This window comes from Eublepharis macularius, chromosome 6, assembly GCF_028583425.1.
Source record: "Eublepharis macularius isolate TG4126 chromosome 6, MPM_Emac_v1.0, whole genome shotgun sequence".
Lineage (NCBI taxonomy): Eukaryota > Metazoa > Chordata > Lepidosauria > Squamata > Eublepharidae > Eublepharis > Eublepharis macularius.
Window position 1 is genome coordinate 124,815,042 of NC_072795.1, and position 25,510 is coordinate 124,840,551.

The 25,510-nt window shown below is 42.4% G+C and overlaps 1 protein-coding gene across 1 annotated transcript; it reads left to right on the forward strand.

Annotated features, from left to right (window-relative positions):
- The first annotated feature begins 52 nt into the window (after positions 1 to 52).
- On the forward strand, positions 53 to 23,818 carry AP3M1 (adaptor related protein complex 3 subunit mu 1). The gene is made up of 9 exons (XM_054983460.1): positions 53 to 112; positions 7,332 to 7,607; positions 9,477 to 9,648; positions 10,498 to 10,635; positions 12,217 to 12,302; positions 14,401 to 14,534; positions 15,609 to 15,816; positions 19,395 to 19,539; positions 22,154 to 23,818. The coding sequence occupies exons 2-9, from the start codon at positions 7,335 to 7,337 to the stop codon at positions 22,252 to 22,254; spliced, it is 1,257 nt and encodes a 418-aa protein (XP_054839435.1). The 5' UTR covers positions 53 to 112; positions 7,332 to 7,334; the 3' UTR covers positions 22,255 to 23,818.
- Positions 23,819 to 25,510: the final 1,692 nt, after the last annotated feature.

Here is a 25,510-nt window from a genome sequence, read left to right on the forward strand (position 1 = left end):
AGGGTGGAGCCGGAGGAGGGCTGGGCGGCGCGGGGGCTTCGCGGCCATTTTTTGCCAGCGCCGCTGCAGCCGCTGCTTTGCTCCCGCGGCCCGGAGGCTTCCCCCTCGGAGGGTGAGTGTGCGGGTGGGTCGGGGGTGGCCGCCTGGTGCCGGGGAGGGGGCGCGGGATGCTAAGAGCCCGCCGGTCCTGGCATCTGCGGCACTGATCCCCTGGCCTGTGCCCAGAGAGGGCGGGCAGCCGACCCGCCCAGGCTCCTTTCTGGGTACGTTCCGCCTTGCAACCCTTCAAGTTAGCGGGACTTACCTCGGGGTAAGTGTGCCGTGCATAACAGGGCCAGTGCCCACGTCCACACCCTTGGCATGCAGAGATGCCCGCAGCAAGAAGGCGAGTCCCTGCCCCCGGGAACTTCCACTGTAAAAAAAAACAAACAGCAGAGACTCAAAACCGAAAAGGGTCCAGTGGCTCCTTTAAGACTAACCAACTTTATTGTAGCATAAGCTTTCGAGACCCACAGGTCTCTTCTTCAGATGCATCTGACGAAGAGAACTGTGATTCTCGAAAGCTTAGGCTACAGTAAAGTTGGTTAGTCTTAAAGGTGCCACTGGACTCTTTTAAATTTTGCTGCTACAGACTAACACGCTAGCTCCTCTGGATCAGAGACTCAAACAGGGTTTTAAAAAGTTCAGGCGCAGTTAAGGCTAAGCAGTTAAGGTAAAGTCTTCACAGTGACACCTATGAACAATCACACCATAATTCCATTGATGTGCATGGTGCCTTTTAGGGCGTACAGCCGTGTCACAGTAATTTGGCCAGATTTCTGAACTGATTGGAGCATACCTGGCCATGGGGGAAAGGGATTCGTTTGACTCTGAAAATTGGATCATGTGTATCCCACTCCTCCGCTTGAAGCCAGCTGGGTGACCTGGGGTCAGTCACAGCTTCTCAGAGCTCTCTCAGCCCCACCCACCTCACGGTGGTGGTGGTGGTGGTGGTGAGGATAATAATAATAACACACTTTGTAAATCGCTCTGAGTGGGTGTTCAGTTGGCCTGAAGGGCAGTATATGAATCGAATGCTACTATTATTATTATTGTCTATCGGAGTTCTTATGTGTGAGAAGCTGTCTGGACTTTGAAAAGCAGAGATGGTAGCTCTAGGAAGGGTACTTGCTCTATCCCATGCGATCCAAAAGGAGCTTTCCTGGGCCAGCGCCTTTTCCCACCAGCTCCTAGTAAGTGACCTTGCGTGAGATCAGGTGGAACTTAGATGTAAGATGCAAAATTAGCATCCGAACATTGACGGTTGCTCTAATCATCTAATGTTTTAATTTCTCTGTGGAATGATTAGGCTCTTTTTTCCCCCTAAGTGGTAGATAGAAATCTGCAGGCCCAGAGGCTTTGAGAGGGCAGCAGGCCAGGTGAAGCGGTACTACCAGAGCTTCTCAATGGCTTCGTATTCTCAGCATGCTACCATGAAGCACATTCTGCTTCCAGATGTTGTTAGGAGGGGAAGAGGCTCCAGGCCACTTTTTGACATGGGAACATAGCAGCTCTTCTGCACAACAGGTTCCCAGCAGGAGCAGTCTGTCTGAACAGCAGCAACTTTGAATTATATCACCCAGAGTCTGTGAAGATCCACAGCTGTGGTTAACTACTGGTTGTTTTGGGGGGGGGGGGTTAAGTCATCGGACCTCTTCGTGGCCCCTCAGCCTGTCTGGGGAAACTGTTCTTGGAGAAGGAAATTTACCGTCTGGACTTGCAGCCACGCAGGAAGGATTTCTAAGGGCTTCAAAAAAGACCCAGTATGTTGACAATTTAATAATGCCGGCTGGTGGAAGGCATTCTTTTCAGTGAGGAACGAGCGTGTTTTCGGCATGATAGGTGAAAAGTCCGGTATTGGCTTGCTCAGAGGCTTACTGGGGGCAGCGAGCCAGGTGGGATGAGGAAGTCATTCATGATACAAAAGAAAAGGAAGTAATTTGCAACGCTTCATTACAGCTTGGCAGCGGCAACAAGTGTTTTGGGCAGTGTCCCTCTGGGAGGAGTATTGTATACTCTGACACAAAGTGCTGTTGACTTCAGTGGGGCTTGTTTCCAAGTAAACTTGTCGAAATTCGAGTGGTAATGAAGTACCATAAATTATTTCCCCTTCCTTTTTAGTTTAAAATGCAAAACTCTTTGTATGCATGACTTTGGAAGAGCAAGATATCTTGCTTGATATTTAAAAGAACTATGTATTTAGAATCGTTATTATCAGTAAGAATTCCAGTGAGTTGTTTGAGTTCCTGCAGCGTTGTCAATTCAAGTGGGCCTCTGTCTTTTCTGTTCTTCCAAACCATGGATCAGAAATGCACCAGAGCCATGATATTCAGTAGTGGTTCTTTGACAGGCCGCCTGTGGCTCTTACGAGCATCGTTTCTCAATGCGGGACCTGCCCCGTTTTTCAGAAAAGTGGGCAATGCCCTTGCCTGGTGCGGTTTGTGGTTGGCAGGTGGTTTGCACCTTGAAGGGGCTGGAGCTAGAGGAACGAGTAAACTGCAAACTCCCTCAGGTGCAGGGGTCATGTCAGAGATAGAAGTAAATGTGATCATTTTGAGTGATGGTAACTTGAAATGTGGCTCCAGCCAGAGTATCGCTGCGCCAGATGTTGCCTTCTCCGTTGTTGCATTTTGACTACCTGCCTGACTTGCTAGCAGTTGTGACATTTGTGTGTAGATCATAGAGTTGGAAGGGGCCATACAGACCATCTAGTCCAACCACCTGCCCAGTGCAGGATCAGCCTAAAGCATCTCTGACAAATATTCGGACGATACCCAGATCAGACGATACTCAGCTAGGGCATGTCTTTTTGCAAAAATATAAAAAGGTAACCCCTCAAAATTTCTCACATCTTGGGATGCCTAGAGACCCGTAGTGCTATACAAAAAGTATTTAACAGGGTGGTGGTCAACCAGCCAGATAACTGACAGGACAGCTTAGGTGGGACAGAGACAAAGCAAAGGGGTGTGGAGATGGGATTTCCTTCAAATCAGGGTGGATAAAAATCAGTGATTTTTTTTTAAAAAAATCAGATTTTAAAAATTTAAATCAGATTTTTAAATAAAATGTTTTTTGAGGAAAAATCTATCTAAAGATAGTTTTCTATTTAAGATATATTATAATCCAAAGGTTATCATCATGAAATAAGGATTAGTTTTTAATTATGTAGCATGAGGCTGTATATTCATGCAATGTTTACATTTTTTGGTAAACGAATTCTATTAAGCCATTCACAATGTCATGCTCAAAAAGAGTCCAGTAGCACCTTTAAGACTAACCAATTTTATTGTAGCATAAGCTTTCGAGAATCAAGTTCTCTTCGTCAGATGCATAACTCCTCTGCATCTATGACAATGTCATGCTGTTTCAGAGGTTTCTGTAAGATTATTGGGCAGTTTTTCTATCTAGCAGATGTTACCACCGATGCTTGGTTTTACAGTTCTCAAAACTGTGAATTTCTGTCTGCAGAGTTTACGTCTCTTCTTCACAGCAAAAAGGTTATAAAATAAACATACTCAGTTGAGAAAAAGACCTTAATCCCATTGTTCCTTTGCAAATCTTTGTACACAGAACCAACCCCTTCCCTCTTAAGTGCTAAGTTTCAAAAAAATGCAATGAATGGAAGATTGTTGGGAGTAGAATAGATCTGCGCAAGAAGCTAAATGTGAGGAGTCTTTATGTAGAAAACCATGATTTAAATCTAGTCTTTCTGACTAAATCATTATTTAAATCGATTCGATTTAAATCAAATCCACCCTGCTTCAAATATCAGTTCTGAAACAGAAAGCACAGTTTGGGGGCATGTGGAGTGGCAAAGGATTTTTGAGTCCATGGCTAGACCATAGCTTGGCTGTCTCATCCAAACCAGATTATGGGCTGTCCGTATAGCCTGTCTGGCTGGTAGAGTATGCTGAGAATTGAGAGGGCAAATCTGCCACATGTCAGAAGGATTTGGATGCAGTCATGGTCATTTTAAGGACTACTCAGGTCTTTAAAGAGACAAATGTGTAGGGACTTAGAGAGAGAAAGGAAATAATATAAAACAACCATGGAGCAAGATTGCCACGTACATATAGAGATGTTGGTATACGGGTCATTTGCACAACAAGTAACCATATAGAAACTAAAAGGAATTGTTGGCTCTGGTATTCAAAGGCAAACTGTCTCTATGCAGGAATATTCTTTTTAGTGGACTTGATAAGAGCAATGTCCACCCTGTCTTCTAAAGCCTTGTAAGCTACTGCATCTTGAGGCAATAAAATTTTATCCTTGTGAAGCTGGGTTCGAGATAAAGTTAAAGTCTAAAGGCATTATCTCAGTAGCTCTTGCTGTTCGTCTCTTAGCTGGAATCTTTAAAACAAGAGCAGTACTTAGATGAGTACCAAAAGAACAATCAAGGTTTATAGGCCTACTTTGTCAAGAGAACAGGGTTGGCGCCTTTTCCTTAAGGTTCAAAATTTGCAACAGAGACATTACTTCATTGCTGCGGAGTTACAGGAAAGTTCCCAATCCCGTCTTGTGGTGTAAAGCTTGTAGCTTTACTGGGGCAGGAATTCCCTCCCATGAACTGGCTGGGTAGGTGGAAATAGGCTTGCTGCCTTCCGAGGCTTGGTTGAATAATGGTTTTTTAGTTTTTTAAATTCCCTCTATAGTGGTATATTTAAAGTGATGTTAGAAAAACAGAGTTGGGGTACAGCTCTGAATACCCTTAGGTACTGCTTGGCTCCTTCACGTCTCCTTCGAAGCAGTTATCTGTGAAGGCCTGCAGAATGCAAACTGTGCAAGCAGCCTAGCACAACAAAGTGGCTTTGCACTGTGCCTAGAATTCTGGCTTGACAGATCAGCCCCAAAGCATCACAATTCACAAGCGTTTGGATATAGGAGGGAATTTTTGTGGAATGAACTGTTTGGGACAAAGGAAATAATTTCTCCGCTGTTGGATTATTTGGTTTTTGCATACTCCATATGGGAGACTTTCTGGTAACTTAAAACTTGTCCACCTATTAATGACCCCCATTGTTGGAGAGGATACAATCAAATTGGCACTTACTACGATTGCTGGAGGGAATGCCCGTGGATCAGTAAATTTTGGGAAAACATCCTTAAAATGATTAACAAAATTACAGGATATAACACATCATGTTGCCCAGAGATTGTACTTCTCAGTCTCTGGGAGACCACAGATATACCTGAGATATGCAGAGAACTAATCTCGATTATGTTAATTGCAGCAAAAACAATAATTGCAAAACATTGGAAACTGAAAGAATACCCCTCTATACAACAATGGGTTAGCAAAATATGGGAATACCCAATCATGGATAAAATATCAGATTGTATCTCAACAGCTGAAAATAAGTACTTTCATTCTAATTTCATGAAAAGATAGTCTCCTTTTCTTGATTTTATAGAGAAAAAAAGAGAAGATGAAAATAAGATTCAAGGTAGTCTCAAAATAATTGCCATGTATTAACTTACTAGCTAATTATTGTTATATCAACCTAATGTTCATCTGTATAGTTGTATTGTGACTTTGAACGTTTATCATAACTGTTCCATTTTTGTATATGTATGTAGTTTTATTTAGAACATTTAAAAAAATTAAAATTAAAAAAAAGAACTTGTCCAAATGAATGCTGGGGAGAACGCTCTGTGGTTTCCCGCTGTTTTGACAAACCATGGAGTTCTGGAGTGGGCGTGAAAAGTTGCAGACTTCAGAACTGGGTAAATATTTGTGTCTGAATGAGGAGCTTAGTAAAGACTGAGTCCTGTCCAAATAGGATGGGGTCAGTATCTTTCCATGAAGCATCCTTGGGAGATGGCTGTCTATTTTGTTCTCTTCCCAGTGTTCATTTACCAGCCGACTGCCGGTGAGAGGCTGGCTTGCTGTGGCCATACTGGTGACTTGGTATGAGTAAGGATTTCATTCCAGCATGAACTGTACATCTGTGCAGTTGCTTGAACAGTGTACGCTGTATGCAGTGCTCACTGCCCCCCCTGAGATGCAAGCGTATTGGCGATTGCATGCATCAGGGTAGCTGCAAATGTGCTACTCTCAACATGCACACAGTATTGCGCGTTTTTTAATGCCCGCATGGGATTAATGCATTCTTGACAACTGTGGTGCTGACTAACATTAAGAAAGGTAGAGTTGTTTGTAAATATTTTATTTTTTATTTATTTATGTCATTTAGAGTCCGCCTTTCTCACTGAAACTCAAGGCGGATTACACAGTATGAGATTAGCACAATCAGTATCAAGTACATTTCAATACAGTATCAAGGACATTTCCATAAACAATGCCATAAACTTGTAAATAGATACAAGTTTAAAAGACATAGTAATAGCAAGAATCCAATACAAATCCAATCCAATACTATAAATGACATAAATAAATAAAATATTCACAGCTTTAGACTTGGGCCAAATTAACACCCTTGTTTTATGTTTGATAGTATCAGTATTTATATCTGTAGAAGGTTTATGTGCCACGTCTCCAGACCTGCTAGGACAGCTCACAGCTACGACAGAGCTAAGCAACAGCAGTAGAAACAATAGAACCAGTCATGCCAATAAGAAGTCATGCACATAAAACAGCCCTGTTTAAAACAATGTTAATAAAATAGTAGAGCATCTACTGTATATAAATAATGACATGAAGAATTGCAGTCTGGGCACTTCTTAAGTGGAAAAAAATAACCTCTTTATGGTAGTTTTTAAGGTAGGGCTTCCATTGTCGTAATGCCAAGCAGCAGTTTCTCCAGCCGAGCGCGGCCCAATTTATTTTGTGGCTGGTTCCAAATGTAACCCCTCAGGGTCAGGGCCTATCCCTACTCTCCTACTTGAGATTTCCTTTCAAGACATGTTAGGATTCATGCTCAGGACTTTCAGGTGTGCACACTGCCCTTGATTTGTATACCCTCCCCTTCGCAATCAAACCGTGCTGAGAGCCAATTTGGTGTAGTGGTTAAGAGCAGCAGGACTCTAATCTGGAGAGCCAGGTTTGATTCCCCACTCCTCCTCTTGAAGCCAACTGGGTGACCTTGGATCGGTCCCAGCTTCTCAGAGCTCTCTCAGCCCTACCCACCTCACAGGGTGATATTACATACATACTTTATAATCCGCTCTGAGTGGGCGTTGAGTTGTCCTGAAGGGCAGTATATAAATTGAATGTTGTTGTTGTTCTGTTTACATACAGCCTAGTTTCTGGGGAGGGGGAGAACAGAGGGAGACCTAAACTCCAAACGGCTTTGTTTGATGCCTATTAATCTGTGTGACTGTCTCCCCAACAGAAAATGATCCACAGTTTGTTTCTTATAAACTGTTCTGGTGATATATTCTTGGAGAAGCACTGGAAGAGTGCGGTCAGCCAATCTGTATGTGATTATTTCTTTGAAGCTCAGGAGAGGGCAGCCGATGTGGAAAATGTGCCTCCCGTCATTCCCACACCTCACCACTACCTCATCAGCATCTATCGGGATAAAATCTTTTTTGTGTCTGTCATACAGACAGAGGTGCCGCCTCTCTTTGTCATCGAGTTCCTTCACCGGGTTGCAGACACCTTCCAGGTCAGTTTGTAGGACAGCCCCAGGTCAGTTTGTAGGACAGCTGTGTGACTTGTAGGTGAAAACATTGGGTTCAGACAGACAGGTGGGAGTAGGGAAAAAAGAAAGTCCTGCTGCTTGGGTGTGAGTGAGGGGTGAGGTGGGGGTTACAGATAGCATGGGGTAGGGGGAGGTCACCACGACACAAACTCGATGTTTCTTCTCTTTGCTCTGTATGTTAATAACAATACTAGAGGAAATGGCTTGGGAAATCCCACCCTCCTCAGCATTTCTAGCCACTGATACCCAACAAAGAGCCTAGACATGGTTCAAAAAGTTGCCAAAGGTTCTAACAGCCCAGAAATACCAAGGGCAACCCCAGCACAAGGGAATCGGAAACAACAGACCAGGGCTCAAAACAATCAAAGATCAAAGTATAATCCAATTTCATATATTACAAAGTGCAAAAGTGCTATAAATACATGCAAAAGTACATAATAGATTATACAATATTATTCAAAAGTGCATAAATACAGAGTCCAATCATAGGGTGATTACAAATCTTCACTGTCCGGAACAAATCCACCAGTTAAAGTGCGAATGCCAAAAATTAACAGAGAAGAATCGGCAGGTGGGGGCTTGTGCCAAATATTATTCATTAACAGTCCATGAAGTCAAAAACATGTGGAAAACAACGCCGACGGGGGTTTGCAGGCAAATAACATTAATCCGTTTCTTGAGTACCACTCCTCACTTCCTCCAGGGCGTGAAACAATTCGGACTGAACATACTGCGAAAGAAAAATTAACAATAAACAAATATCCACAAACTTTACTTAAAGCAGTAGACAAACAGAAACAACTCACAGTATGTGAGTATGTGAAGATTTGTAATCACCCTATGATTGGACTCTGTATTTATGCACTTTTGAATAATATTGTATAATCTATTATGTACTTTTGCATGTATTTATAGCACTTTTGCACTTTGTAATATATGAAATTGGATTATACTTTGATCTTTGATTGTTTTGATCCCTGGTCTGTCGTTGCCAAAGGTTCTAACAGCAGCAAGGGTACAATTGGAAAGATGAAAAGTGTCCAACTAGAGGAACCTAGAAAGATAAATCGATAGAATATGTGGCACTGGCAAAATTAACAAATTATATAAATAGAAGACCCGTTAAAGAATTTGAAAAGAAATGGGAAAATTACTTTTCTGATTATAGATAAAAATGAGAAATAAAAGATATGAATTAACAATGTAAATTTGGACATGAGCTTTGACTAACAAGAGTTTATAGAAATGCTGTCTACTTTAAGTTTCAAATTTTTCGAAACAGGGTGTAGACACACATATTATTTAATTTGATTAATAAAGTATAATTAGCATAATTTGGTATGTTATAGCATATTATTGTTAGTATTAGAAATGTTTAGATCATAATATGTTTTAAATAGTTTGGAGGTAAGAAAAGTACAACAATGAATATCATTAAATACTCTAAAATACAGTATTATATCTTCAATATTTGATTTTAAAGTGAGATATAGTAAAATAGAGGAAACATTTCTGGTTGATATAAATCCAAACAGGATAGCAAAATGATATATGATTATTGTATTCTATATTGTATTTGTAGTGGGTATGTTAATCTTCTTTTAGTATAATTTGTATTTCTCTTCCATTTTTATTTTGTCTCCTTTTTATTGTTTAGAAAATAAAAAATGTGTACTAAACAAAAAGTTGCTGAAGGCTTTAAGATGCACTGTGGCTGTTGCCAGTTGCATGATAAACGATAGCAAATGTATTCTTTCCGCAGCCCCAGTTCTTAGGTGCTGGAAGTGCTTAACCAGACTAAATTGCCTCCTTTTCATCTTCTGGTTGGCCCAGGATTACTTTGGAGAGTGTTCAGAGACGGCGATTAAAGACAATGTTGTTATTGTGTATGAGTTGCTGGAAGAGATGCTGGACAATGGCTTTCCACTGGCCACAGAATCCAATATTTTGAAAGAACTCATCAAACCTCCCACAATCCTACGCTCTGTTGTGAACTCCATCACAGGTATCCTGATGGCTTCTGAATGTAATAAGTTCTTGTGTTGTTATCGATGCAATTAAGGGTAGTTCTTGAAATCAAAGGAGGACTTTAGGAATGTGAATGCCTGGTGGGGAAAAAATGGACAATTTCAGAAATACAGGGGGGACCCCCCCACCCCCCGACTTTTTCTATTTGGGAGATTTGAGGGAGCAGTGGGGAAAAAATTATATGAAATATTTTTTCTTTTGAAACCAGTGAAATGCTTTTATAGACAAAGTTTTACCCACTTGGTGTGTAGCATGAAAGTTTAATAACCAAATATTCTTGTAACCTTGTTGTGTGATTGTATGAGATGGTTTCTGTCCAAATAATACATTTGCTTTTGTTTACTACAAAACTTGTCTTAATTTTTTCCCCTACCTCTCAGATGGCAAAAATTAATATACATCTGCTGAAGTCCTGGGTATATTTGAAAACTAAGGCATTTATGCTTTTAAATTGAATAAATATGCCAAATAGTACAGCTTTGTATGCTAAGGTATAAATGCCATGTTTGATTATTTAAGCAGTCAGATAAGTTTAGGAATGAGAGGAAAGTAAGTATTGCATAGATTTCTGTTTTCCAGAAAAAGAACCAAGGGAAAACAACTTTTTCCGCCACGGCTTCAGATTTCTGGCAATTTGACATCTCTCAGCAGACTTCTTTGCCCTCTTTCAAAACTGCATTTGTGTGTGAAGTGTTTAGAAACTATTGTTTCTGAATATCCATTTGCAAAATGTGTTAATCTTACGGGCTTGGCAACTGCATGGCCTTAATTCTTGTCTTTTGGTATCTTACTGATTTTGTCGATCTGTCCTTTGTTTCCCCCCAAGGCAGCAGTAATGTGGGTGACACTCTTCCAACGGGCCAACTGTCCAACATTCCCTGGCGGAGAGCAGGTGTGAAGTACACCAACAACGAGGCCTACTTTGATGTGATTGAAGAAATTGATGCCATTATAGACAAATCTGGTAAGGTGTTTCCCTAGCTGAGAGTAGAGGCGTACAATCCAGTACTGATATACCAAATATATACCCAGATAATGGCTAAATTAGCATTATCTGGATACATCAAATCAAATTAGAGAATGCCGAATAAAATTGGGATACCAGATAAATTAATGCAACTCAGCCAGTTTTTAAAGCTGGCTGGCTGTTTCTCCAAGCTGTTTTTATTACTTTTATTTCAGGGGCAATGCGTAGTCAATGGATGTGCATTAGAGAGATGTCTTTAAACTAACACAACCAGAAAAAGAGAGAGCCAGTTTGGTGTAGTGGTTAAAAGTGCAGGACTCTAATATGGAGAACCAGGTTTGATTCCCCACTCCTCCACTTGAAGCCAGCTGGGTGACCTTGGGTCAGTCACAGCTTCTAGGAGCTCTCTCAGCCCTATCCACCTCACAGGGTGTTTTGTTGTGGAGATAATAATGACATGCATTGTAAACTGCACTGAGTGGGCATTAAGTTGGCCTGAAGGGCGGTATATAAATCAAATGCTATTATTATTTTTAAAAGCTGAGTTGCTTGGTTTACCGCCTGCCGGTGTTTCTTTATATATTATAGTTCTTGTGGAGGGTGAGAAAGTTGCGTAAACAATTGCTGTATTTACTTGTTAGCCTGTTCTTTGCTTCCATTTGCTTTTGGTGGGATTCTTCGGTTTGATGTTTGATGTTAGTTCTGGTGGATTCTCTGGTTTGATGTTGGTTCCCTTGCATCAGTTTGGTTCTGTTGGCTCAGCTTGGATTGGCAGTAGGACTGGCTTTTGGCCAGGGGTTGCCTTTGCCTTAGAAAGCCTTGGAATGTTTTTCCGCATAGGAAACAAATGGAGAATGGCTGAGGGGCAGCTTGTTCAGGGGCCCATAGAACTGGACTCCTGGGTCCAATCTTCCTGAAACTTGGAATCTTTAGTGAATAGGAAAGACTAGGTTCCCTGCAAGTAAAGTAAAGTTTACTTGAAAAATGCCCCCCTGGCTCCCTAAATAGTCCCCCCCTGCATAGAGAATAATGGCCAAATATATCTGGGATTCTCTAATAAAACTGAATCTGAATAGAGAATCTGACCAGGATATGAGGAATACTGAGTTTTTGTGGTATTCCTGATATCCAGATCTGAATAATATGGAAAAAAAAATGCTGAGAGAGCTTTATCCTTGAAGGATGGAACTGGATGATAGGAGATTAGAGTTGGGAAAAGATCTGAATCCTATTACTGTACATGAAAATACTTCAATAATAGGGAGTAGGAAGGAGCACATACGTGTTCCGAGAATACATGTGTTCAGGGAATTTTGCACGTGTTGCCTCACGAAAGCCAGTTTGGTAGGGCATCAGTGCACTTCCCAGCCAGGCACTTTATGGTGATTAATGTTGTCTGGTGTTTTTGTGGGTTTCTGACTTAATTGCTGTTTTTAGTATTTTGACCAGTTTGCTGCTTTTGGTTTCATTATATTTGTGTGTGTGTGTGTGTGTGTGTGTGTGTGTGTGTGTCTTGTTATCGAGATACAGTTTTGAAGTAGTTTAAATAAATTCTTCCTTCCTTTCTCTCTCTTCCAGGTTCCACTGTCTTTGCGGAAATCCAAGGAGTCATCGATGCGTGCATCAAGCTCTCGGGGATGCCCGACCTTTCACTTTCCTTCATGGTAAATGGAGCTCTTCTTTCGGCATAGCTACACTTCCGCTATTAACGATCCAGACTGTTATTTGTGGAGAAGGATTAGAAGTGCCATACAATAACCTATAGCACAAGAGAAACTTTTCTTGGTTTCTCTTTGTGCAAAACAAGTGGCAATCCAGTGCCTCTCACTGCTGCACTAGCAGACCTTGGATTGCCAGGACCCCCCAAGCAAGTTCTCTGTGCTGCTTCTGCTTGGCCAACCCAAGCTTTTAGTCTCTGGGTCGTCACCGTTTGGGGGCCCTTAAACCAAGCTACTGTTTGCCAGCTATAACAACATTTGTCAACGCTATTCCTTTTTTGACAACACCCATGGTGTCCCTATAGCTGGCTTCAGTCGTCAAGACTGGGTGTTTCATTGTGATTCTGTATTGGATAGACAGCTGATTTCCTGCTACAAATTCTCCCAATGGTTCAAATTATTTAATAAGGACCACAACAGAGCATTCTATGTAGTTAATATTCTTCCTTATTACCTCAGAACAGCCTTCCTCTCCGGTTCCAAATCATGCCAACAGCGATGTTGACTAGTCATTATCGCAAAATACCTGAGGCCCTCCATTATTGCATCTGTGGAGCCTGAGTTCCGGAAGACCTACCTCATTATTTATTATCCTGTCTTTTATGTGATGAGCCTAGAACGAAATTTCTCGTGGAGTTGTTAAAGGGTTTCAACTCTTCCCTAGTTACAGAGAAGCTGATTTTCCTCCTCTCAGATACTGAACCATTTGTTTCATATAGAGTATCACTTTTTGCTGTAGCAGCCAAAAAAATTCAGGCCAGAGCTGTTTGTAGTAATGTTTTTATTTTATCAGTACCTTTCGGGTTGTTCGTTTTAAACATTGACATTTGTTATTGTGTTCTATAATTTTGTTAGGTTTTTTTACGCGTCTGATTGGAAACGGTCTTTGGCCATAGACAGTAAAATTTTATGATGATTAAACCAGGCTACTGTCCTCAAGGGCTCCGTAAGCTGCAGCCCAGGAAGAGGAAAAGACTCTTATCTTTGTGTCCTCCAGGAGAGTTGTAGCTCCTAGCTCAGGCTAGCAAGGAAAGAAATCCCCAACTCTCCTCAATGGAACACATCAACTTATCTTCTGAAGCACAGTAGCCTATAATAGAGCATAAGCTTTCAAAAACTACAGCTCTCTTCATCAGATGCATCTGATGGTGAGAGCTGTGGTTCCCGAAAGCTTATGCTACAACAAAGTTGGTTAGTCTTAAAGGTGCTACTGGACTCTACTGTTTTGCTACTACAGACTAACGCGGCGAACTCCTCTGGCCTATAATAGAGTTATAAATCCAGAGCAGTTAGTCGTGTTAGTCTGTAATTGCAAAATAGTAGAGTCCAGTAGCACCTTTAAGACTAGCAACTTTATTGTAGCATAAGCTTTTGAGAACCACAGCTCTCTTCGTCAGATGCATCTGTGGTTCTCAAAAGCTTACGCTACAATAAAGTTGGTTAGTCTTAAAGGAGCTACTGGACTCTCTACTATAATAGAGTTGGCATTGACCTAGTATTAGACTGAGTGCAAATCCCATCTTTGGGCCTAATAGATAGTTTGGGGCATAAATTGCCCAAATACATAGTTTTGGCCTTAAAATGGTAGAAGTTCAGGGGAATTTGGGAGCACTTTTTGCTTTTTCATTTTATTTATTTGTTTTGTTGTTGTTTTGCAATGATGAATGGAAGAAATGGAACCTATTGAGCAGGCTACGTATTAGTCATTAAAATGCTGTTTAAAATACATTAACTTCATTTGGTGTTCTAGCATTCCTGTGAAGCAGGATGGATCTGTCACTCCAAGATTATAGTGATTTGCTGAAGATGACTCCAACAGTGCGATCCTGTACAGAGTGAACACCTTTCTAAGTCCATTAAAGTCAACGGTCTTAGAAGGGAGTAACCTTGTTCAGGATTGGATTGTAAGTGAGCTGGATTTTGAGCACTAATCCGGGCAGATGCTCAGTTGAATGAACAGATTCTCCCTTTAGGGAAAAGCATGTTAGAAATCATCGAGGTCGTTATTCAAGGGAAAGAATTTGCCTTGTTTCACTCTCCACAGAACCCAAGACTTCTGGATGATGTTAGCTTCCATCCGTGCATTCGGTTCAAGCGTTGGGAGTCAGAAAGAGTCCTCTCTTTCATCCCTCCAGATGGAAACTTCAGATTGATTTCCTATCGGGTCAGTTCACAAAAGTAAGTCCGAAAAGGTCAGGCATATACACAGCGCCTGGTTGAGATGCCGTTCACAGACTTCTCTCTCACCTCAGCTGTTTTCACACTGCTTACTAGCTACGGAACATCGTGCCAAGCTCCTGGAATGACAGCGTCTTCCTAGCACAATTTCGCACCAGGAAGACGCTGTCATTCCAGGAGCTTGGCGCAATGTTCCATGGCTGGTAAGCAGTGTGAAAACAGCCCTCCATTACTTTCTTCCTGTGTTTAGAAAGATTTTCCATAAGTTCTGTCAGAAGGTTCTTGGTAACTTAAGTGTTGCTTTTATGCCAATAAAAATAGATACTTACAGACTTATAATCTAAAGTTGGAGCACTTCTGCTGCGAAGGAAGAGCTTGCATTTTTTCATCCTAGCACCTCCATTCCCCTAGTAAAGCCTGGTGTCCCATAGCTGGGTTCCACGGCTGAGATTAAGAGGTTGTTATCCAGAGCTGACCTCCTGAGGCAACAATCCCTGTGGTCATGGACAAGGAATTCCAGAATGATTCATCCGTATTGCTTTGCTTGCCACTGTAGGTCCTAAATTCCACCTGCTTGAAATAAGGTTCCTTTTCTTTATGTGTCTTCCATCAAATTGCAACCAACTTGTGGCGACCCCAGCAAGGGGCTTTCAAGGCAAGTGAGGAGCAGAGGTGGTTTGCCGATGCCTTCCTCTGCAGAGCAACCGTAGCCTTCTTCAGTGGTCTCCCATCTAAGTACTGGCTGTGGCTGACTTTGCTTAGCTTCTGAGATCTGATGAGATGGGGCTATACCATGCCACTTTCCCTCCTTACTTCTCTGTACATGATGGCTTATTTGTGCACCTGGAAAACCTGACACTTTGACCACTGTCTGATTCATCCTTTTGAGTAAATAATTTAGAGAGTAAACAGCATTCAGGAACTATTAAATTGCCCTTTGTTTATATACAGGAGGCCTGCACACAGTTGTGTGAAGTGGCCCAACAGGGACTTGATACGTCTCATGTGTTTGCTGTTTTCCTCCCTGGAATTCCAGGGGATAAAAAACCACTTGTCTCCTTTTCTCCCTCTTAGTTTGGTGGCTATTCCTGTGTACGTGAAACACACCATCAGTTTCAAAGAGAACTCCTCTTCCGGAAGGTTCGATGTGACAATTGGGCCTAAACAGAACATGGGGAAGACGGTGGAAGGCGTTGTCATGACAGTTCACATGCCAAAAGCAGTACTCAATATGAACCTTACGGCCACCCAAGGCAACTACACATTTGATCCCGTCACTAAGGTAAGTCGTTTCGCTGCCAGATGTGGTCTTTGGGGTGTGGTCAGCCAAGCTGTCTGCACTGAGGTAAGGGGCTTTCCCTTTGGAAGTGAGAGGAGGCCAGGGCTTTTTTTCTGGGAAAAGAGGTGGCAGAACTCAGTGGGTTGCCCTCAGAGAAAATGGTCGCATGGCTGGTGGTCCCGCCCCCTGATCTCCAGACAGAGGGGAGTTGAGATTGCCCTCCGGCAGCGCGTAGGGCAATCTCAACTCCCCTCTGTCTGGAGATCAGGGGGCGGGGCCACCAGCCATGTGACCATTTTCAAGAGGTTCCGGAACTCCGTTCCCCCGCGTTCCCCCCGAAAAAAAGCCCTGGAGGAGGCCACGGTGTTTGGAGCATTAGGCCAGCTCTCGTGACTCAGCGATCACGGCTTGACCCCAACCCACTTTGTCTGCCTTGACAGGCACTCAGCGCACAGGTCAGGAGGTCTCTACCGTCTCTGATCTCTAGTCCAGCTGCATATTAAGTTGCAGGCATTGCTTGAGAGGCTGTCGGAAGAACATTGGCCCTGAAGAGTCCTTCGAGATGATTAGAGTGGTAGAGAGTATATTTCAAGAGAATTTACCTTTAGGCATAAGTGGCTTCTTCAGGGTGGAGTGTAGATTGTGTAGCTCTGCGAGAAAACTAAAATCTCATTCCGCTTCACTGCCACATTTTGGTAATTCAGTCATTCCTCTGAGATCTGTAGGACTACTCTGTTATACACTTCCTTTTCATTAAAAATGTTTTACCCAAATAGTCAACTATTAAAACATTCTGAACTATGTCAAATTACCAAAATATATTCTTTAAGACGCATTCTTAAAAATCTATCTTGAAACTTATTGCAACTTATTTCAGTGACCATTTCTGCATTTATCTGTTATGCACAGAGCCATTTCAATAAAAGAGGAAGGCAAGATTTCTTCCAGAAAAAAAGAGGCTGTTGCCATTTTTTTCACTTCTTTGTCTGGCTTCTCTACAGCTAAATGCAGCTAGTTTAAAAATCCACCCAGAGAATCTACAGGACGGGTGTATTTATTTATGTAATCTGCCGTTCTCACTGAATCTCAAGGCAGATTACATAGTGTAAGTCAATAAGATCAACAAGATGGGACATCAGATAAACAAAACAGGACTCTTTGGGCTGTAGAAATCTGAAACAAAGTGTAAGCATTTAAGCACGACATGTTAAACAATACAAAAATTACATAGTAGGATTATACAGCGACAGCCAGTACATACTATATACAGTAATATGGTCCACAACCCTTATTCTTTTACCAGAGCATCTGCCAGAACAGCTCTCTTAGCTGTGTAAAAAAACTCTCCAGGATAATTCAGTTTTGCATTGTTTGCAGAAAACCAGGCGAGTGGGAGCGATCCTGACCTCCTTTCATTGCTTATTTCTTTTTCAGTGTATCAAGTTAAATGTACTGATAAATTAACATTGCCATGTCCCGGAAAATCCCCTGGATCCTCACTTCCTTAAGAGTTGTTTCTTAGTTTTTTGATGAGAAGATTTTGCTGTGATATCTCTTGGTCTGGACTTGTTAGGGTTTTCAGGGGATAATAATCCATCTTCTGGATGCATAAATTGTGAAAGCCATCTCAGTAAGAAAACTTAAGTTCATTCAGCAATTCTGCAAATTCACAAAAGTATAAATGGAATGTTTGAAGTGAGACGTTCTTCCAGGATCATTTTTCCCAACATTTCCCAGAGATGTGCAAAAAATACAAGAGAGTTCCGCAGCCGTGGTCAGTGTTTGGATTATTAGTCTATTGGATGTCAGATATTATTGAGGCGTATTTCTGAACAGTTTTGAGTTGGGAAAAAAACCCCAGTAGGTTGCTACAAGCATTTTTCCAGCCCAGTCACCATGTACATAATAGGTCTGTGACTTCTGGCTTCATCTCCCAACTTCTTAAAGTTGGAATTAGTATGCAGGTTTTTCACTTCTACAGAAGTACGTATTTTTTGTTGTGTCAGATCCAGCTTTCTGTTTTTGTCCTTTGTGCCCAAGGGGCCTTGTGCTTTATTCATGGACCTACTGTTACATAGACCTTTCCATGTATGTTGCGCATCTTGCATACCAGTTCTTATATGCTTAGGGCTTTTTTTCTGGGAAAGGAGGTGGTGGAACTCAGTGGGTTGCCAGCACAGGGGGCAACTCTTGGCAGGAGGTGTGTGCACGTTCCCAGGACCAATGACGTCACTTTGGATCAGCTGGAACAAGGGGGGATTTTTTAAAAGTTTAAATCACCCTTGGTGAAAATGATCACATGGCTGGTGGCCCCGCCCCCTGATCTCCAGACAGAGGGGAGTTTAGATTGCCCTCCGCACCGCTGGAGTGGCGTGGAGGGCAATCCAAACTCCCCTCTGTCTGTAGATCGGGGGCGGGGCCAACAGCCATGTGACCATTTTCAAGCAGTTCCGGAACTCTGTTCCACCACGTTCCAGCTGAAAAAAAGCCCTGGATATGCTACTGATTAATTTAGGTGTCCATGAATGAAAGTTTTTTTTATTAACCGCTTATGGGTTCCAGCGTGAAGATAAGTTATACTATGGTTGCTGTCCTCTTGATATCTTTTAAAATTATTTACATGTGAACTGTAATTTTAATACGTCTTTATAAGTTTGTGAATTCTTGTTATATTGTTGATTGTGTTTTAACTGATGTATTCTGCCCTGAGCCCTTTCGTGGGGAGGGTGAAATAGAAATATAATTAAATAAATAAATAAAATAATAAATGCCTTCATTCCACAGCAGTAGTTAGCACAGCCATTAAAAAATACTAGAAAGAGCCAAGTTTTAGAATCTTGCATAGACAACTGTGACTGCTGGATTCCTGTACATTTTAAAATCCAAAATGTCAGATAAGACAACCCCCCCCCCCCTGTTTTTAGAAGTTTCTATTATACAGAGAACAAAGCATCTTCCCCCCCCTCTCTCCGCTCCCCCCTGCTTTGCCTTCTTAAAACACTGCAAAAAGAGCAAAACTCTCAGATTGAGCACTAATCTATATAATTAATATTCAGTAATTTGGATAACTTGACTTCAGGTTTCAGCCAGCTGTTGCACTCACCCCTTTCCCCCTTATGTGGGAACAAGAACTAAGTGGTACTTGCTTCAAAATAAACAGGCAGGGGCTTGTAGGCTACAAGACTGCAATTGTAAACAAGCATTTTCTTCCAAGTGAATAGACTTTAAGTGGTCTTTCTTGCAACGAAGCCCTACTTCAGCTATTTTTTGTTCGTTCTTCACAGGGAAAACTCAGCTTAGAAGCTGTTTACTTTTCTTTCTTAACTCCTGGCCATGTACTCTTTGCTCGCCATGTTCTAATTCAAGGGAAAAATTATTTGTTCTCTAGTCCTGTTGAAAGAGCATATCTTGCATAGTAGTAGAGAACATGAGCTGCGTTCAAAAGCCAACACATCTATAAATTCATATTGGGGTGGGGGAACAAGCCCCATTGTTCGTTCTTAACACAGACACACACACCCCTTTCTGATTGCCAAAATGAGTACGTTTAGAAAAATCACCGTACTAATGTTGTGGTCTAGGTGTTAACGTGGGATGTCGGCAAGATCACCGTTCAGAAGCTGCCCAGTCTTAAAGGGATGGTGAATTTGCAGTCCGGAGCTCCCAAACCAGAAGAGAATCCCAGCCTGAATGTTCAGTTCAAGATCCAGCAGTTGGCAATCTCAGGTGAGGCAGGCATCACGTAGGCCTGGAACGATCCTAAGGTTTTTGCAGAATTCTCAGTTCTCTTCCTCGACTTCATGGCATACCCAAAAGGTTGAGAATGAATCTAGCATTTGTGTGCCTTTGGGTGTGTGTGTGGGGGGGGGGTGTCTCTGAGGTGAACTGCTTAGCCTTCTGGGAAAGCAGTCTGAGTGTTGGGCTTCATGAAGGAATTATGAGGGATGCATCTGATGAAGAGACCTGTGGCTCTCGAAAGCTGACAATGCATCTGACGAAGAGACCTGTGGTTCTCGAAAGCTTGTGCTACAGTAAAGTTGGTTAGTCTTAAAGGTGCTGCTGGACTCTTTTCTATTTTGCTACTACAGACGAACACGGATCTATGAGGGAATTAGCATAGGTTTGGCTTAACTGCCCCATCAAATATTTTAAATGTAAAATCTAGTTTCTGGCCATAGCAGGGCCATACTGATTGCTTCAATCAATCAATCAATCAGAATTTATTACAGTCTTTAGACCAGCATTACACAAAACAACAGATTTTCACTTCTCAGCATTCAGTTTAACATCTACTGCCAATATGGGTTAAAAGCAAAAAAAGAGTACATAAAAGATTAGTTCAATAATATGGTAAAAATCATTTTAAAATTATGCCCTCTAATTAGTATCCCCCCAAGTAACAGTAGTTTGATGTAAATTTACTACTATTCATTATCAGAGAGCCTGTTTGCCAACATTGTTGTGGAGAGCCATTGGAGAGCCAGTTTGGTGTAGTGGTTAAGAGCGCGGGACTCTAATCTGGGGAGCCAGGTTTGATTCCCCACTTCTCCACTTGAAGCCAGCTGGGTGACCTTGGGCTAGTCACGGCTCTCTGGAGCTCTCTCAGCCCCACCCACCTCACAGGGTGTTTTGTTGTGGGGATAATAATGGCATACTTTGTAAACTGCTCTGAGTGGGCATTAAATTGTCCTGAAGGGTGGTATATAAATCGAATGTTGTTGTTGTTATGATGATGATGTCAGGCATTTTGCCAAGCTTTACAAACAGCTGCGCAAAATTTTGCGGTTGATACTGTTACATGCTCATTTTCTCCCATAAGCAACATTTTTACATATGTTTGGTTTGGGCAGCCTGGAAATCTTTCAAGGCGGGGGGATATGTACTTTAGATGAATCAATTGGTGGAGAGGGCAGTGGATTGGTTGTGTTCCTTGTAGCCCCCATTGAATTCTATAGGACAAACTACATGGAAGCGCAGTTAAGAGGGAGCAAAACTAGGATGGAGGTTCCCCCTCCCCAATTTTCTTTCTCCCATGTAAGCGACTGCCATTCACTTCTGGAGAAAAAGAAACCGTTGTACTTGCCAACATTGTTGTGGAGAGGGCAAAAATGTTCCTCCATCTCAAAGCGCACTTCTCTTGTGCCACCTCCTTCCAAAGGTCCTTGCAATATGTAGGCCTCCTCTCACCTTGTACCTGCCACATGGGTGTTTCATGCGCATATTCAAGATGGACACCAGTTTCCAAGACTGTGTATATCCTGCAAGAGCATGGATTGTGCCCAGTCTTGGATCGCTTTATAGAATCATAGAGTTGGAAGGGGCCATACAGACTTTCTTGTCCAACCCCCTGCCCAGTGCAGGATCAGCCTAAAGCATCTGACAAATATTCATCCAGCCTCTTCTTGAAAACTGTCAGTGAGGGGGAGCTCACCACCTCCCTAGGCAGCTGATTCCACTTTTGAACTACTCTGATCGTGAAAAAGTTCTTCCTAATATCCAGCCGGTACCTTTGTGCATGTAATTGAAGCCCATTGTTTTGGGTCCTACCCTCTGCTGCCAACTGGAACAGCTCCCTGCCCTCCTCCAAATGACAGCCTTTCAAATACTTAAAGAGAGCAATCATGTCCCCCCTCAATCTCCTCCAAACTAAACATTCCCAAGGCCCTCAGCCTTTCCTCGTAGGGCTCAGTCTCCAGACCCTTGATCATCCTCGTTGCTCTCCTCTGCACCCTCTCGATTTTGTCCACATCCTTTTTGAAGTGGGGCCTCCAGAACTGCACACAATACTCCAGGTGCGGCCTGACCAAGGCAGTACAGAGAGGGGCTATGACCTCTTGCGATTTTGACACTATGGCCCCTTTGATACAACCCAGGATTAAATTGGCCTTTTTTGCCACCACATCACACTGACTGTTCATATTTAGTTTACAGTCCACTCTTACCCCAAGATCTCTTTCACATATACTACTGCCCAGAAGTGTATCCCCCATCCAGTATGAAGGCAAGTACTCTCGTCTTGACATGATTGGGGACTCCTGGCTGCTGAAATTGTAGGTGGCAGCAGGATAGCTGAAGGCACAGTGTAGTGTGTGTTACTTCTCCGAGGGCAAAACTGGAAGAGTCTCTACAAACATCCAACAAAAACTTCTCTTTTTCTTGGTGATATTGGGATATTGCATAAATGATGACAGAAGACGTCGATGGGTACCGAATTTCTGTGCTTTGAGCAGGGAATGTCCGTCTCCATCCAAACCCGCTTCCTACCCAACTTGTAAAATGATGTCTGAGCTAAAACGACTGTCTTGAGAAATGTGTTCTATTCTTTCATTCCCCACTCCAGGACTGAAGGTCAATCGCCTTGACATGTATGGAGAGAAGTACAAGCCTTTCAAGGGTGTGAAATACATCACAAAAGCGGGGAAATTCCAAGTCCGAACATGAGGCGAAAGCTCTCTGCCTTCTTGACTGAGAAGTGAGCGTGGGTTTGATTTGTTGAGGGTTTTTTATGTTGAGGGGCAAACGTGATTATGTAGCGATACACTCTTAGATGCCAGTTTAATGACTCCGGATCGGCTCATTCCTATCAAATTAAATGGTAGTTTAATATGTCTTGGTACATGGCTTTGAAATAGAGTTGCGCTTCCTGTAGCACTGTGTTCCTTTGAGTGGATCGTCTGGCTCACAAAATTGTCACAGCACCCCAAGACTGTCCACAGAACCAGCTAACACTGCACACTGCCAAGCGACAGACCAAAGCACAAGAAAGGTGCACAATCTTCTGGCAAACCCTTATTTGGACAGCACTGGAGAAGACACAAGAGCTTGGCAGCCTTGAAGAAGTTGGCATCCCCCACCCTGTTCTTTGCTAGGCCTCGTGGGAGAGAAGGAAGTTCCCTGCACTGTTTACAACACGCTGCCTTTTAATCCAAACTGTTTGCCTTACCTACTTTTCTCTTGTGTGTTCAGCAGACAATCTGAAGCCAACACTAGTTTTTCTACCAACTTGCGTTTCTTGGAAGGTGCAAAATGTATCAAAGTCTGCTTTGATTTACAGGCATCCTCACTTTAAAAGTGTCTGTTCTCATATTCGCTGTTTGTGCCATGTATACCTCAAGAGTAGCTTACTCGAGGCTGCACAGGTTATTTAAAAGGTGGTATTACTGATTTGTAATGAAATAAAAGGGTACTCTGCTAGAAGCGTCCGGTTGTCCATTCAGTTAACTGTTTGGGTTACCTGCTGCTCAGTATGTGGGAACCATTGGAGTCTGGGGCCTTTCTCCATAGGGTTACTTCTAGAAATACTCAAGATATGGGCGACAGCACAAATATTTAACTAAGACACCTCTGCGCATGTTCGTCAAGTGTAGGGAGATGCAGTGATAGCCCAGAAGGATAGTTTAAAAAGGCAGAGCCAGGGAGATCCCTCCTCAGAGGGTTTGTTAATTTCATCTTCACCTCCTGGAAAGTTCTGTCAATTTCACCTCTCCAGTCTAAAACTGTGGGGGATCACAACCAGAAGGTAGGGAGGAATGGAAAAGGGCTGGAGCTGCCTTCCAGAGCCAGGCTTGGACCTGGAAAGGTTATAATGGGCTGATGTTTTTCTTCTGGCATTTCACAGCTCTTTCACGCAGCTTGTTATAGCAAAGCCTTTGCCCTGCCGCCGGCTCTGTCTTTTTAAACTACCCTTCTCGGCTACCATTGCATCTCCCCACACGTGTTCTTCACATGTCAGATGTCTTGTGTAGAAAGACTCTTAAGTTATCTTGACTTAACACCTAAAACAGAATCCATTTGAGTCTTTACTACTTTCTCTTCCTGTTGGTAAGCCCTTTCTTCCCTCCTCTCCAATTTAGCACTGAGCCACTGTCCTGGGCAATCACTGTAAATTAGTATAGCTTTGAGCCCCCCCCCCCCCAACTACTGCCAAGCCTTTTATCACCCATCAGTTGAGTACAACCAATCTGGGCATGTTCTGTATACATACAAAAATATGGCTGGGTGCTAAGCTGCCCAGGCATTTTTCCCTGTTCATATGTATTTTACTTGGCTAAACTGAAAACAATGCACTCAAATAGATTTTTATACAAATGCATTTTTATTTTGTTTGAACAGAATAAAGAAGGTTGAAAATATTAGCATATACAACAAAAACTTCTGGTTCATAAACAAATGTATTTAGTGGCAAAATGCTTCTACCAGACATTCAAGTTTGCTTCATCTTAGGTCTGATAAACACAAGTGTTCGGGAAAGCAAAACATTGCATAAGGTGTAGAGGATATTAACTTTTATAAAAGATTGTTGAGCTTAACACAACATTCTGAAGAAATATCCAAGGCAAACATGATCCAGAGCTTTCCCTCACAACATTCCTCAACAGAAAGCAATCTTTGGCATAAACCATCATGTAGTTTAAAGGCATTTGTAATATTGCATTAATACAAGGTCAAACAATTAAAAGGGTTATTACAAAGCTCATGAGGGAAGGCTGAACAAGGAATTGGGAAGAGCCCTTTCAGAAAACTGCCTCTGCCCTCCTCTCCAGAGAGAGTTCAAGCCAAGGCTGGGACGTTCCCGTTTTGTGTGCTGGTTGTGGCTAATTACTGTCCAAGGCTAAATGAAATTCGGAGTACCATGCAGTTGGCAATCTCTAGGCACAAGCAGTCCAAGGGGGTCGGGGGGAGAAAGACGCAAGCACCTTTTTCTCCTGGCAGTGTAAGGAAGGTGGTTTTGGAATAACTTCTATACCCTTTTAAGCTGTATGCATCAGGGTAAGGCAAACACTGATAGATCCATGAAATCTTAACCAGGTAAACAAGCTTGACTTTCTAGCTCTTCCATGAAGCAAATGGGCTTTAATGTGATCACAGAGAGTTGCCTCTACCAGTCACTGAGCAGAAACTGTTGGATTGCCCTACGGAGGGTGCTGTAGCACCAGCACGTAATAAATCTGCACGTGGCTTTCAAAATTATCTCCCAAAACAAACGGGCTTTTAATGTGTCGACAGAGTCTGTGCAGAAGAGGTGCCTGGTGCAACAGGCCCCAAATTATCGGCTCTATGCAAATGGCAAAATTTGCCAGTCTGTCCTCAAACACGTTAAAGTGAGGATATACTACCTGAGCATGAAACACTCCTTCCAAACACCAATAGCCTGAACCTGACTGGGGGAAAGAAATCATTCCATTTGATGCAGCTCGCAGGTGTTGCGTTTATGTGGTATGCATTCAGGATTTCACTACAAAGTGCAGATAGACTAAAGTGATATATTTGAAAGCCCATGTTGAGCCTTCTGTTGTACCTCCAATATGGTTATCCAGATACACTGTTCAAAAACATCTCTACTGCTAGAATGAAACAAGCAGGGTAGCAAAATTCATAAGAAATGAAATACACTCTCACTGCTGGCCTTGAGCAGCTCGCATCAGAAGCAAAGACAAGGCAAGCAATAGACAGCCTGAGTGGTGAGAAGAGGTGGAAATAATCAGATCGTTTTATATTCTGGCTCCTTTGAACTTAAGTGAAGGGAAGAATTGGGGGCAGAGTTGTGCTCTTGCCTCTGAAACCAGTGATGTTCTCAATGCAAGGTGCTAGATTAATTGTTGGTAGCTATGGCAACAGTATCCTGATTTTTGATGGCCCCACCCACCCACATAGCAGCAAACAGCTTTTCAGTAAATAGCCTTTTCGCCATAGCGGG